A 13,173-nucleotide genomic window follows, 5' to 3' on the forward strand; every position below is an offset into this window, starting at 1 on the left:
GGTCTTGTCCCATGTGATACCAGATTACTTAACCCTCCTGTTACCTTTCGGGTCAATTTGACCCCATTCAATGTTTAATGTCAGTGTTCCTTGGGGTCAATTTGACTCCAGGCTGTTTTTCACTGTGTCAAACATATAAGAAATATCAACTTTTTTATATATTTAAAGGGCTATTTAGGTAGTCAACAAACACACATAAAGTACCTCACACTTAAACTTGGGAAACAATATTTATTCTAATCATTTTCTGGAGGTTTTAATTGCTGGGGTCAAATTGACCCCGAGGGTAAAATATGTTAGTAAATGTAAAGGTAACAGGAGGGTTAAGAATATCATAACCATGACCTTTTCATGACCTTTATATGACCTTTTCATGACCTTCTTCTAAGCTCAACCAACTGGCTCTGCACTGCATGTAACTGATCCTGTTTCTGGATAATCGGAAGAAAAATCACATTTCCCATCAGATAGCATCACGAGTATCAGGATCTGTTCCCTGAGTGCTGTCACATGAACACCACCAGTTCACACGCAGGCTCAAGTTGCTGGCTGCTATTCGGTTTTCAGAAATAAAACACTTTAGTCCACAAATCAATATCCACGGAGGGTATATTTCGTAGCTTCTCTTGAAAAAACATTCGCTTTAAAATAGCCATGACTTACTACCCCTCAAAATAACCTCATCATCCCACTCATCTGACTCATGATCTTCTGAGGAGATTCCAAATCTCTGATCCCATTGACTTATCTAGCTTCCGAGCATTAGATGTATTACATTAGTGTGTATAACTGTACCTACCACCGCACAGTGTGTCATGAGGGTGTCAGGCAGGACTCTCCACCAGGGGTCCCAGAGGTCAGTCTGAATAACACCATGTCTAGCCTGCCCTAAAGGGACAGTGCCTTAAAGGGACAGTGTGTAGGACTTAGTGCTGTGGTTGCACACTCACTCCTCCTTTTTCAAGACTGCAGTAACTGGAGCGAAACCATGGTAACGCAGCCCCCCCCCCCCCTTCTCACCGTAGTACAGGGTTTGTACGGTCATGGAAAACCTAGAAAAGTCATGGAATTTTAAAATGGTCATTTCCAGGCCTGGAAAAGTCATGGAAAAAACGTAAATCATAAAAGTTTTGGAAAAGTCATGGACATTTGTTATAATCACATGTTCATTTACGCAGAGTTTAAAATAATTAATATGTTTGTTAAAGAAAGACGCTCAAAATATAAGCATGCGTACGCTCTCAATACGTAACATGTTCTAAAGTGTTCATGTTTATACCGAGATTTCACTTTGGTCATGGAAATTTGGTTTAAAGTCCTGGAAAAATCATTGGTCAAAATGTGTAATAACCCTGTTAGTAACACTACTTTAGAAACAGCGGTCCAGATGAACTCTCACCATTCTGCCGCAGTGTTTGGTTTGTCCGCTCTGGGCTACCGTAGAAACATGGCGGTCCAACATGGCCGACTGCATGAAGAGGACCAGCTCCCAATGCAGATATGCAGGGCTTATTCATATATATATATATATATATATAGATATATACACTACCGTTCAAAAGTTTGGGGTCACCCAGACAATTTTGTGTCTTCCATGAAAACTCACACTTTTATTTATCAAATGAATTGAACATTTCATAGAACATATAGTCAATACATTGACAAGGTTAGAAATAATGATTAATATTTGAAGTATTAATTTTGTTCTTCAAACTTCAAGCTCAAAGGAAGGCCAGTTGTATAGCTTATATCACCAGCATAACTGTTTTCAGCTGTGCTAACATAATTGCACAAGGGTTTTCTAATCAGATATTAGTCTTCTAAGGCGATTAGCAAACACAATGTACCATTAGAACACTGGAGTGATCGTTGATGGAAATGGGCCTCTATACACCTCTGGAGATATTTCATTAGAAACCAGACGTTTCCACCTAGAAGAGTCATTTACCACATTAACAATGTAGAGAGTGTATTTTTGATTAATGTTATCTTTATTGAAAAAACAGTGCTTTTCTTTGAAAAATAAAGACATTTCTAAGTGACCCCAGACTTTTGAACGGTAGTGTATATTTACATGTACAACATTGCAGCCTCTTCCCACGGCTCCTGCTGACGGGGAGTCATCCCCCTCTGCTCTCAGCGGTCGCCCTCCGCCACGGTAATGTGCTGGAAACCAGAAGCGATGTGAGAAGCCACGACGCTCCAGCCCTGCAGCGCCCGGGCGAGGGGCGATGATGTCGGCGCGTGTAATTCCATAGGATCAGGCCATCGATTGTCGGTCCATTAGGAGTGTGTGCTCTGGGGCTCGGGGAGCACTCTGCTCTCCGCGAGTCCTTGAGAAGCATCTGCCATGAGCAACACGAGCAAATAGTAGATATGAAACCAAGACAGGCTTTAGCTACTGCGGTCGCTCTAATCGGTCCCCGGGCGACAGGGATTTTGTTTCCCCCCGTACGAGGAAGCGGCCGGGAGGCCGGAGGCTCAGAGGGCTTCCTCGCCGCCCTCCCCGCGTTTCTCTTCTGAGGGTTCACTTCTGTTCCAGGAACCGCCGTGTGCTGGGCGTGAGATTTCCAACGCGGGATCGTACCTGGAGGCGGCACACAGCGACGGTCCACCAGTGTGCTCAGATAGTCGTGACCGTGTGTGTTCTCCAGCCAAACACGGATAGTGACAGCTGGCACAGGCCCCCCCCCCCCCCCTTTTTGCATTTTTTACCCAGCAGCCTTCACTGCCTCCCATCACACGGCCACGGCCGCCCGCAGTGAGACTGCTGAGGCGTGAGCCTCGGAAAAAAAGACAATTTATAAACTATCAAAAAAGAAAGAAGAACATTTCTAAATTATTTTTAAAAAAAATTGAAACTATTTAAAAAAAGAAAAAGAACATTTCTAAATTATAAAAAAGGCAATTTCTAAACTATCCCCCAAAAAAGCCAATTTCTAAACTATCAAAAAAGAATTTCTAAATTATAAAACAACATTTATAAACTATAAAAAAAGACAATTTATGATCGATTAAAAAAAAAGACAATTTCTAAACCATTCCCAAAAAAATTTCAATTTCTAAACTATATTAATAAAAATCGATATATATATATATATCGATTTTTATTAATATATATATATATATAATATATATATACAGGACTGTCTCAGAAAATTAGAATATTGTGATGAAGTTCTTTATTTTCTGTAATGCAATTAAAAAAACAAAAATGTCATGCATTCTGGGATCATTACAAATCAACTGAAATATTGCAAGCCTTTTATTCTTTTAATATTGCTGATTATGGCTTACAGCTTAAGAAAACTCAAATATCCTATCTCTAAATATTAGAATATCATGAAAAAGTATACTAGTAGGGTATTAAACAAATCACTTGAATTGTCTAATTAACTCGAAACACCTGCAATGGTTTCCTGAGCCTTGACAAACACTCAGCTGTTATAAATCTTTTTTTTTACTTGGTCTGAGGAAATATTAAAATTTTATGAGATAGGATTTTAGAGTTTTCTTAAGATGTAAGCCATAATCAGCAATATTAAAAGAATAAAAGGCTTGCAATATTTCAGTTGATTTGTAATGAATCCAGAATGCATGACATTTTTGTTTTTTTAATTGCATTACAGAAAATAAAGAACTTTATCACAATATTCTAATTTTCTGAGACAGTCCTGTATATATCAGCGTTGATCTGAGACTCTCTTGCAGCTCCAGTGGTGAAAGGCCCAGAGGTCACCTTGACACACAATACAGTTTTCCAAATCTCTCAAACACCACACACACACACACACACTTCCAGCCGCTCCGACCTGCCCATCTTCCTCGTCTCACTCGATGTCCTCGTGAATACGTCATTCATGTTGCGTCTTGTCTTTTGTTCCTCTGCCGTTGTGCAGGCCAGCTGCGGAGGGGGCGCGCCGCGGTCCAGGCCCCCCGGGGTGACGGGCGGCCCTGCGCGGCCCAGCTGGAGCAGTGGAAGCCCTGCCTGGTGAAGCCCTGCTACAGCTGGAGCTACAGCGCCTGGTCCCAGTGCAAGTCGGAGGTCAGTGTCTTCATCAGAAGACTTCATATTCTATATATTGTGTTTTGATTACAAATCATGTTATTTGATTTATTTTGTGCGATCTAAAGACTTCATTTAACCCTCCTGTTACCTTTGAGGTCAATTTGACCCCATTCAATGTTTGACGTCTCTAAAAAAATGATTGACATCATTTCATGACTTTTCCTAATTTATTGGGGACAACTGGGAAAACATAAAATTCACATGATGTTATGTTTTCAATGTCCTGAACCCAACTTGTACGCATCGGTGTTGTTTGGGGTCAATTTGACCCCAGGCTGTTTTTCACCGTGTAAAACATATAAGAAATATAAAAACTTTTGTATTTATGTAAAGGGCTATTTAGGTAGTCAACAAACAAACATAAAGCACCTGACACTTAAACTTGGGAAACAATATTAATTCTAATCTTTTTCTGGAGGTTTTAACTGCTGGGGTCAAAAAGGGTAAAAGATGTGAGTACGGTCTGAGGTCAGGACGGTGCGGGCATCAGTATTCACAATTGCTCTTTTTTTTTAGATGAAAAGATAACCTTTAATCCTACGTGTGAAATGTTTATACAGAGACAATTATACTATACATTCTTTGGGGAAATATTGAGTATTTGTGAAAATACTCATTACTAAAAGGTTATTTCCCAAATATATCCATACCTTTTAAAATCAGATCCATTTTTATAAATCCTGATCCATTTTTTTCAAAATTCAAATGTATTGCATTGAGAACTGTGCAGCGTTGAATTCTCTGATATTATAACAAGGTGGACTTGAATTCCCATATCATCAACTGTATTTTATAATTGAACATGGGCTGTTGGTTTTTTAGCTGCAATATCAATATTAAATTTGCTAAATGACATGTAAGTTGGCGTTCCCTGTGTGAGGTTTCCATGTGTGTGTGTTGTGCTCCCCCAGGGCGCGAGGTGTGGAGAAGGCCTGCGCTTCAGGAACGTGTCGTGCTTCGTGTCCGACGGCTCCGGGCAGCAGGGGAGCAGCCTGGTGGACGACGAGCTGTGTGGAGACCTGGAGCCCTCGGTGGACGGAGACCCCCACGTCGTCCTGCAGGAGGCCTGCACGGTGCCCTGTCCAGGTGGGAGGTCACGACCCGAGCAGGGACATACAGTCAGGGCTGGAATGCCATGGGTCAAGTTTAACAATATGTAATGGCAAGAAGTTTAACAGCCAATCAAAGCTCAGGGTGGTGGGTTGGTCGTGATCCAGGCACCACAGGTACGAGCTGAAGCTAGCGAGTGTTGCTGGCTAACGGAGGTCAGGAACCAAAGAGACTTCTCCCAGTACGAAGAGTGTTAGTCGTCAGCCAATCAGCTGTCCTCAAAAGTTAGTCCTTTGTTATTCAGTCCTGCGTCACCTTCTCATTGCCTCAAAGTCTGCTATCAAAATGGAGAGGTCAAAGGTCACGACCCAGGGTCACAACGTCACTTACGGACAAACTACTGAAAAGTCCCTTCACAATAAAAGTCCAGTATGTTAGTTTTCGGATTAAAATAACATCACAGGCTTCAACCGGCTTCCACATCTCTGAAATACTAACTAACATTCATCACAAGCAACATACATATAAACATACATATAAACATACATATAAACATACATATAAATACTAGTGCTGTGAAAAATAACGCGTTAATGCGTTATGATTAAATTACAGGATTAATTAGTAAAAAAAAATTAACGCAGTTAACGCATGCGCAGAATGAGCTTCCAATACGTCTGTTGTTGGTCGTCTCTACAGCAGCATGTCATTTCTGTCTCTACGTGTCGCGTTAACACGACTCCGATCACTTGCACCCCCCCCCCCCCCCCCCGCGCACACTGGTGAGCAAGTTATGTGCATCCCTGTGTATAAATGCATATATCCGTCTTTTGTCATAAATCTTTTTGTTCTCACAAAAATATACCGAGAATATCGGTAATATGTGATAAATCATGATTAATCCACAGAGACCTGTGATTAACCTGATTAAAATTTGTAATCGTTTCACAGCCCTAATAAATACATATAAACATACATATAAACATACATATAAATATACATATACATATAAACATACATATACATATACACATACATATAAACATACATATAAACATACATATACACATACATATAAACATACATATAAACATACATATAAACATATAAACATACATATAAACATACATATAAACATACATATAAACATACATATAAACATACATAAACATAAATATACACATACATGTAAACATACACATACATATAAACATACATATACACATACATATAAACATACATATACACATATAAACATACATATAAACATATACACATACATATAAACATACATATAAACATATAAACATACATACAAACATACATATACACATACATATAAACATACATTTTAAACATACATAAACATAAATATACACATTACTACAATTATTACAATAAATTAATAATACAGTCAGAATAATATTCTCCCTAATATTTCCTATTATAATATCTTTCTATATGTATTAATTTAAAGCGTAAGACTTCCTCTATGGACATGTGCAAAATCAAAATCAACTATTACAACTTAACAAAAGCCAGGCCAGAAAAATGTAACTTTTGCTTAAAGAAAGGTCCAGAACCAGAGCAGCAGGATGAGGGAGGCTGTGAAGAAGTCCAGGTCCGCCCGACTATTGAGAAAGAGGAAACGAGAGCACAGAGACAAACAGTGTAACATCCTCCCAGTCAGGCTGTTCTTATGCAAAGGTCAAAGGTCAAATATACCCATGTAGATCCTACAGGAGTATTGGATACTGTGTCGTCATCAGGCCTCCTTGGTACAGCGCTGCAGCCGAGGCTGTGTGCTGCGACACTTCATGTGATGCTTCTGAGCTTTTCTTGATTTTTTCATAAAGAAATCAATGATATTTATTAACATAGGCCCTGTTGCAGTCTGGAAACTGCATTTTTTGTTAATGGTACGCATGTTTCAATCGGCCCGTATTGCCCAACGCTCATCACACTGGGATGAACGGTTGTCCATTAACGTTCATCACAAACAAGACGAGCTCCTCCTCAACAACATTTCTAAAAAGAGAAAGGTGTCCTTTCTCTGAACGGAAAGCCCAAAAAAAAGACAGGAAGTTGCCTAATCCAAGGTTTAAATCGGTCTTAATCCAGACCGTTTAGGCACGTCTGCTGTTGTCTGCGAGCAAAAACAACACGTTCCACTCCCCTCGCGTCGCTGTTTCCAGGGTTTCACAATGACAACAAAGGACCGACGGTCAGAGCACTTACTGCCGAGTGTGTTTGATTGTCGCAGCTTCAAGAGCTCCAGAGTGCGCCACACAATGCGGTGCTGATGTGAACAGGTGGGAGGAGGAGGAGGAGGAGATGGGGCGGGGGGGCTGAGGACCATTACAGAGCGCCCAGAACCTCTCAGCTGATACCGGGTTGCTATAAAAAGAAAAACTGGCGGTGGTTACAGCAGCTGCAGTGTGTGTACGGCGTTTGTTCAAGTGTGTGTGTGTGTGTGTGTGTACATGTGGATACTCGTACTGACCGCTCCAGCCTGGATTGCGTGTGGGCGTAATCAAGGGAAGTGGCCTGATCTGGTTCCTTCTGGTCTGAACACCATTCACTCTCATGGGAAACCAGCTCAATACACACAATACGGGATTTCACTCTTCTATTGTTAATCACGTTATTTATTTATTTTTAGATTCCTGGATAACTAATTGAATGTGTAGAAATATGACATAAAGGGGAATAATATCACAAAGGGAACAGCGGAACCTTTTTTACAGACCATCTTCTTTTTGCTAAAAATGTTCATCTTCTGTGAAGATGACAATTGGATAAAGCCTTTGGGTGGAGAGGATGTGTTTTTAATGGTTACTCACCTGCACCTGGATCAAATGCATTTAATCCCCTCTGATATCAGAGAAGGATTGCAGTGGTTTTAAAGATACTAAATCATCGAGTTGTTTTCTTGTTCAGAGTGAAAATCCACTTTGTATTGACGACCAATCTTCAGGTCCTCAGAGCGCGTGATTGGCTGGAGTGCTGATTGGAGGCGTTCCAGTTTGAAAGCCGAACAATTGGATAATTGGACGCACGTCATGTGAAGTGCAGAGACAATCAGACCTTTATTTGAAAGGGGCCTATTTTCTAACGACCTTGTTTCATAAGCATATTTAACATTTTAGTAAACCTCGTTTCCTGATCCGCTCCTAGCTGTCAAAGCTAACGCAACACTTCCACTTCCTTGATGAATTAAACATGTTGTACATGTTATTGTTCACCAGTCTGCAGCTCGGAGTTCATAACAGTATAATAATAATAGTTTCCCTTCAATAATTCTCTCCAATCACCCTATTTTATTGTTCTGTTGCACTAATGCTATTGTCAATGGTATGCAACATTTCCTGCACCTTTTAGCTTTGAATATGAAAGTTCTGGTGAAATAATGAATTTAGACAATTCTAGGTTTGCTTATTATGAAATTGTCAGCTGTAAAAAGAATAACAGCGTGTGTGTTGAAACATTAAATATGGCCAAATGTCATTGTACTTGATCAAAATCAGTGTCATGTCCCTTTAAATGCAGCTGATTCCTGTAGAGTTGTGGTTGGTGACCTCTGTGTGTGACCTGTAGGGGAGTGCTACCTGACGGACTGGACGGTTTGGAGCCCGTGCCAGCTGAGCTGCGTCCGCGGGGACGACCTGGGCTTCGGCTCGGTCCAGGTCCGATCCCGAGCCGTGGTGGCCCAGGACCCGGAGAACCTCCTGCAGTGTCCGGAGCAGGAGCTGGAGGCCCGGCCGTGCACAGGTCAGTCTGGCAGAGTCCTGCTGGGACTCCAAATCACACTGAAGGGAATCACAGAGGCACATTCTGCCACGTCACATGGAAAAAGGCCGGGCATACATTTATGCAAATTAGGAATAAATGAAGTATTTGGATGTTTATCTCAACGAGTAGTCGTAGTAATACTAATAATAATAAGAATACATGTCATTTGGAGGCGCCTTTCAAGTCACCCAAGGTCACCTTACAATAAAATAATACAGGATAAAAGATAAAAGCATGAAAGATAGAAACAACATTAAAACAGAACATCAACAGAAAAACAAGTCCAACATTCACACAAGACAATCCTGATTAATCGATACGAAACTTAAAAAAGAAAAACGAGGAAACATTTCTTAAGCACTGGCAAAAGTGGTGCAACTATGTCACAGATAAATGGCCTGACTGTATTTCTTTACTCTATGGAAAATGATTTCTCCCTGCTTTATTTATAGTGTTGTTACTATGTTATTGTTTTTGTTTCTTTATTATCTTCGCATTGAAAATGCGGAAGGTTATGTTTTGATCGCCGTGTATTTATTAATTTATTTATTTATATGCGTGTTATTCGCATAAGAAAAAAAGTTTTAAACCGAATGGCATGAAATTTGGTGGGATGATTGATTATTATCCGGGGACCATTTGATTAGATTTTGGGATCAATCGGGTCAAATGTCAAGGTCAAGGTCATGGAAAGGTCAACATCTTCTTTTTACCATAGCACGGTCAATTTTTATCCAATTGGCATGCAACCAATGCCAAAATGTTCATAATTCAATGCCCAATATTGTGATATGCGAAGGTATGCGCTCTACCCAGTGCACGTTCTAGTTTATCTATGCTACTTCCGTCGGGTCCTTGGGTCTTGCCGAAGGTCTCGCCCAAGGACTCAAGACTACCAATCTTTGGCTTGAAGGCTCTACCGCCAACCACAGGCACGCTTGGTTTCACCAAGTCAATGAAAATATACATTGTCCATTGAAATGTACATTTCTTCCACCATCATACCAGGCTGATGTGAAATGTTGATCTGAATCCACTGTGTCAGAAACAAGCAATGCCCACATGTGTTCTGTCAACTGGGCATGGCATGTTCTAGAGGGACGTTTGGCTTATGAGCGACATTGTTATTCAAGACTTTAACCCCGTCACGATGGCGCTCTTGTTGCAGAGGGCCAGTGTTTTGAATACAAGTGGCAGACGGGACCGTGGAGGGCCTCATCTCGCCAAGTCTGGTGTCAGCGCTCCGATGGACTCAACGTCACCGGTAAGCATGAGATCTATAACCATAGACGCTATGTGAACATGTTGATGGAACTATGCATTTTAAAATGAATGGAGAATGTGAGATTGTTCATCCATTTCTATACGCTTTTTAAAATATTTAAAATTCATCCGTCTGGCTCGAGACAAGACGATCAAGAAGCAGATGTTTTTTTGCAACCCCTGAAATGAGATTCACATCTATGCATGTCAAATCAGACCCCTGCAGTTTTTAATATAAAACCGCCTGTTGCCTCGAGTCAAAGAGCATGGATGTGACCATAAAGGGTTAAGCCGACGCTTAACACAGCGCCGACACATGAGCGTGGCAAGGTGATAACGTAGATAGGGCCGCTTAAAACGTCTCCTCTAGAGCGTCAGGATCCCGAACAGCTTCCTAAGCATTTCTTGACACGGAGTCCCAGGAAACTGTAAGCAGATGAGGTTTTAATCCACAGTCAATGTTTAATCTCATTGCCCGTCACATGCCAGGGTTAAAATGCTGATAGCATTGTTTTCCAGCCCCTCGAAACATAATTTCTCGTCAGATGTGGCATTAGATTTTGAAGAGCTATCAGGTAAAAACGGAGTCTCCTCCTCAGGGCATCTGCTTGTATTTACAACTCGTGCTTCACAAAGACCTGGAGCCGTGTCATGTCTCTGGGCTCGCCGAGCACGTGACGCTCAGCCCCGACGTTAAGCGAGCGAGGACCGCCGGCTCCAGATGGCGTGCCGGTGTGCGTCGGCTTTGATTGGCACGCTGCGTATTTGTCCTCTTTGTAAAATGTTTCCTTGCGAGGAGTGGTATTCCCCTCATGAATATTCATACCGAGCTCTACGCGGGCATGCCACCGAATAAATATTCAAGAAGAGATAGATTACCATGTATCTGGGGGACGTGTTTTCTCTGAGAGTCAGCACTGTCTGTCTCATTGTGTCCACAGTGGGAATACACACTCCTTACCCCACATGGTGTACAGCCTGAACCTGAACACACATCGGAGGCTTCTAGACCGTAGTCCACCAGAGGAAAGCTCTCGGCTTTAAGTCAAACAACTCATATTCCATGGGTATTGTATCCCTTCTTGATGCGTGTGTACTCTCATGCGTCACGCAACGGGTCTACCACGGGGCGGAAAGCAAGTGTGTTTTAATCACTCGAGGGAATTGAATGGACTTGTTAGTGTTTTTCAAACTGAGCTAATTATGAAAATATTCCAGTAGCACTACTCATGGTAATGAGCTAGATGTGACAGAAACACTTGGTACACCGACCGGCTCCAGTTCAACAAACTGAAGCGGAAAGCAGTTCTAGAACTGGACCACAAGTGTTCCTGTCGGTGGGTTTACTTCTTGACTGTGATAGTGTTCTTGACCACGAGTAAAACATCTGACACTGTTTCTTACACGCACAGTGAAAGAAACACCAGCTGTCTACCTTTAAACCTTGGTTTGACCTTTTGGCCTTTGCTTCGCAGGTGGATGCCCAGTGACGGCTGAGCCGATGGCTGACCGGTCATGTGACCCGCCCTGCACCAAGCCTCGCTCCCTGTGCACTGAGGTGAGTGATGAGTTTGAATTGGACTTCAGCTCCTGGTGTGTTTGGGCACCTGAGGCTTCTCTTGCAGTCGCTCAGCATCTTTAGGTGTCTATTGTCTTTGTACGATCTCTTCACTTGTCGACATTTATTGTCATTGGACGATCTCTTCACATGTCGACGTCTCTTGTCTTTGGACGATCTCTTCACATGTCGACGTCTTTTGTCTTTGGATGATCTCTTCACATGTCGACGTCTCTTGTCTTTGGACGATCTCTTCACATGTCGACGTCTCTTGTCTTTGGACGATCTCTTCACATGTCGACGTCTCTTGTCTTTGGACGATCTCTTCACATGTCGACGTCTCTTGTCTTTGGACGATCTCTTCACATGTCGACGTCTCTTGTCTTTGGACGATCTCTTCACGTGTCGACGTCTCTTGTCTTTGGACGATCTCTTCACATGTCGACGTCTTTTGTCTTTGGACGATCTCTTCACTTGTCGACATTTATTGTCATTGGACGATCTCTTCACGTGTCGACGTCTCTTGTCTTTGGACGATCTCTTCACTTGTCGACATTTATTGTCATTGGACGATCTCTTCACGTGTCGACGTCTCTTGTCTTTGGACGATCTCTTCACTTGTCGACATTTATTGTCATTGGACAATCTCTTCACGTGTCGACGTCTCTTGTCTTTGGACGATCTCTTCAAGTGTCAACGTCTTTTGTCTTTGGACGATCTCTTCACGTGTTGACGTCTTTTGTCTTTGGACGATCTCTTCACATGTCGACGTCTATTGTATTTAGACGATCTCTTCAGGCGTCGACGTCTCTTGTCTTTGGACGATCTCTTCACGTGTCGACGTCTATTGTATTTAGACGATCTCTTCACGTGTCGACATCTCTTGTCTTTGGACGATCTCTTCAAGTGTCGACGTCTATTGTATTTAGACGATCTCTTCATGTGTTGACGTCTTTCGTCTTTGGACGACCTCTTCACATGTCGACGTCTCTCGTCTTTGGACGATCTCTTTACATGTCGACGTCTTTCGTCTTTGGACGATCTCTTCACACGTCGACGTCTATTGTCTTTGGACGATCTCTTTACATGTCGACGTCTTTCGTCTTTGGACGATCTCTTCACACGTCGACGTCTATTGTCTTTGGATGATCTCTTCACGTATCGACGTCTCTTGTCTTTGGACGATCTCTTCACGTGTCGACGTCTCTTGTCTTTGGACGATCTCTTCACATGTCGACGTCTTTTGTCTTTGGACGATATCTTCACGTGTCGACGTCTCTCGTCTTTGGACGATCTCTTCACGTATCGACGTCTCTCGTCTTTGGACGATCTCTTCAGGTGTCGACGTCTCTCGTCTTTGGACGATCTCTTCACGTATCGACGTCTCTCATCTTTGGACGATCTCTTCACATGTCGACGTCTTTTGTCTTTGTTACGATCT

General features: G+C 42.0%; 1 protein-coding gene across 1 annotated transcript in view; it reads left to right on the forward strand.

Moving 5' to 3' along the window:
- Window positions 1-13,173, forward strand: part of thsd7aa (thrombospondin, type I, domain containing 7Aa) — a 183,295-nt gene that overhangs the window by 149,562 nt on the left and 20,560 nt on the right. The window contains exons 22-26 of the mRNA XM_056420376.1: window positions 3,905-4,045; window positions 4,981-5,155; window positions 8,717-8,890; window positions 10,080-10,175; window positions 11,650-11,732. Coding sequence (XP_056276351.1) covers window positions 3,905-4,045; window positions 4,981-5,155; window positions 8,717-8,890; window positions 10,080-10,175; window positions 11,650-11,732 — 669 coding nt within the window. The remainder of the gene's footprint in view (window positions 1-3,904; window positions 4,046-4,980; window positions 5,156-8,716; window positions 8,891-10,079; window positions 10,176-11,649; window positions 11,733-13,173) is intronic.

This window comes from Pseudoliparis swirei, chromosome 1, assembly GCF_029220125.1.
Source record: "Pseudoliparis swirei isolate HS2019 ecotype Mariana Trench chromosome 1, NWPU_hadal_v1, whole genome shotgun sequence".
Taxonomy (NCBI): domain Eukaryota; kingdom Metazoa; phylum Chordata; class Actinopteri; order Perciformes; family Liparidae; genus Pseudoliparis; species Pseudoliparis swirei.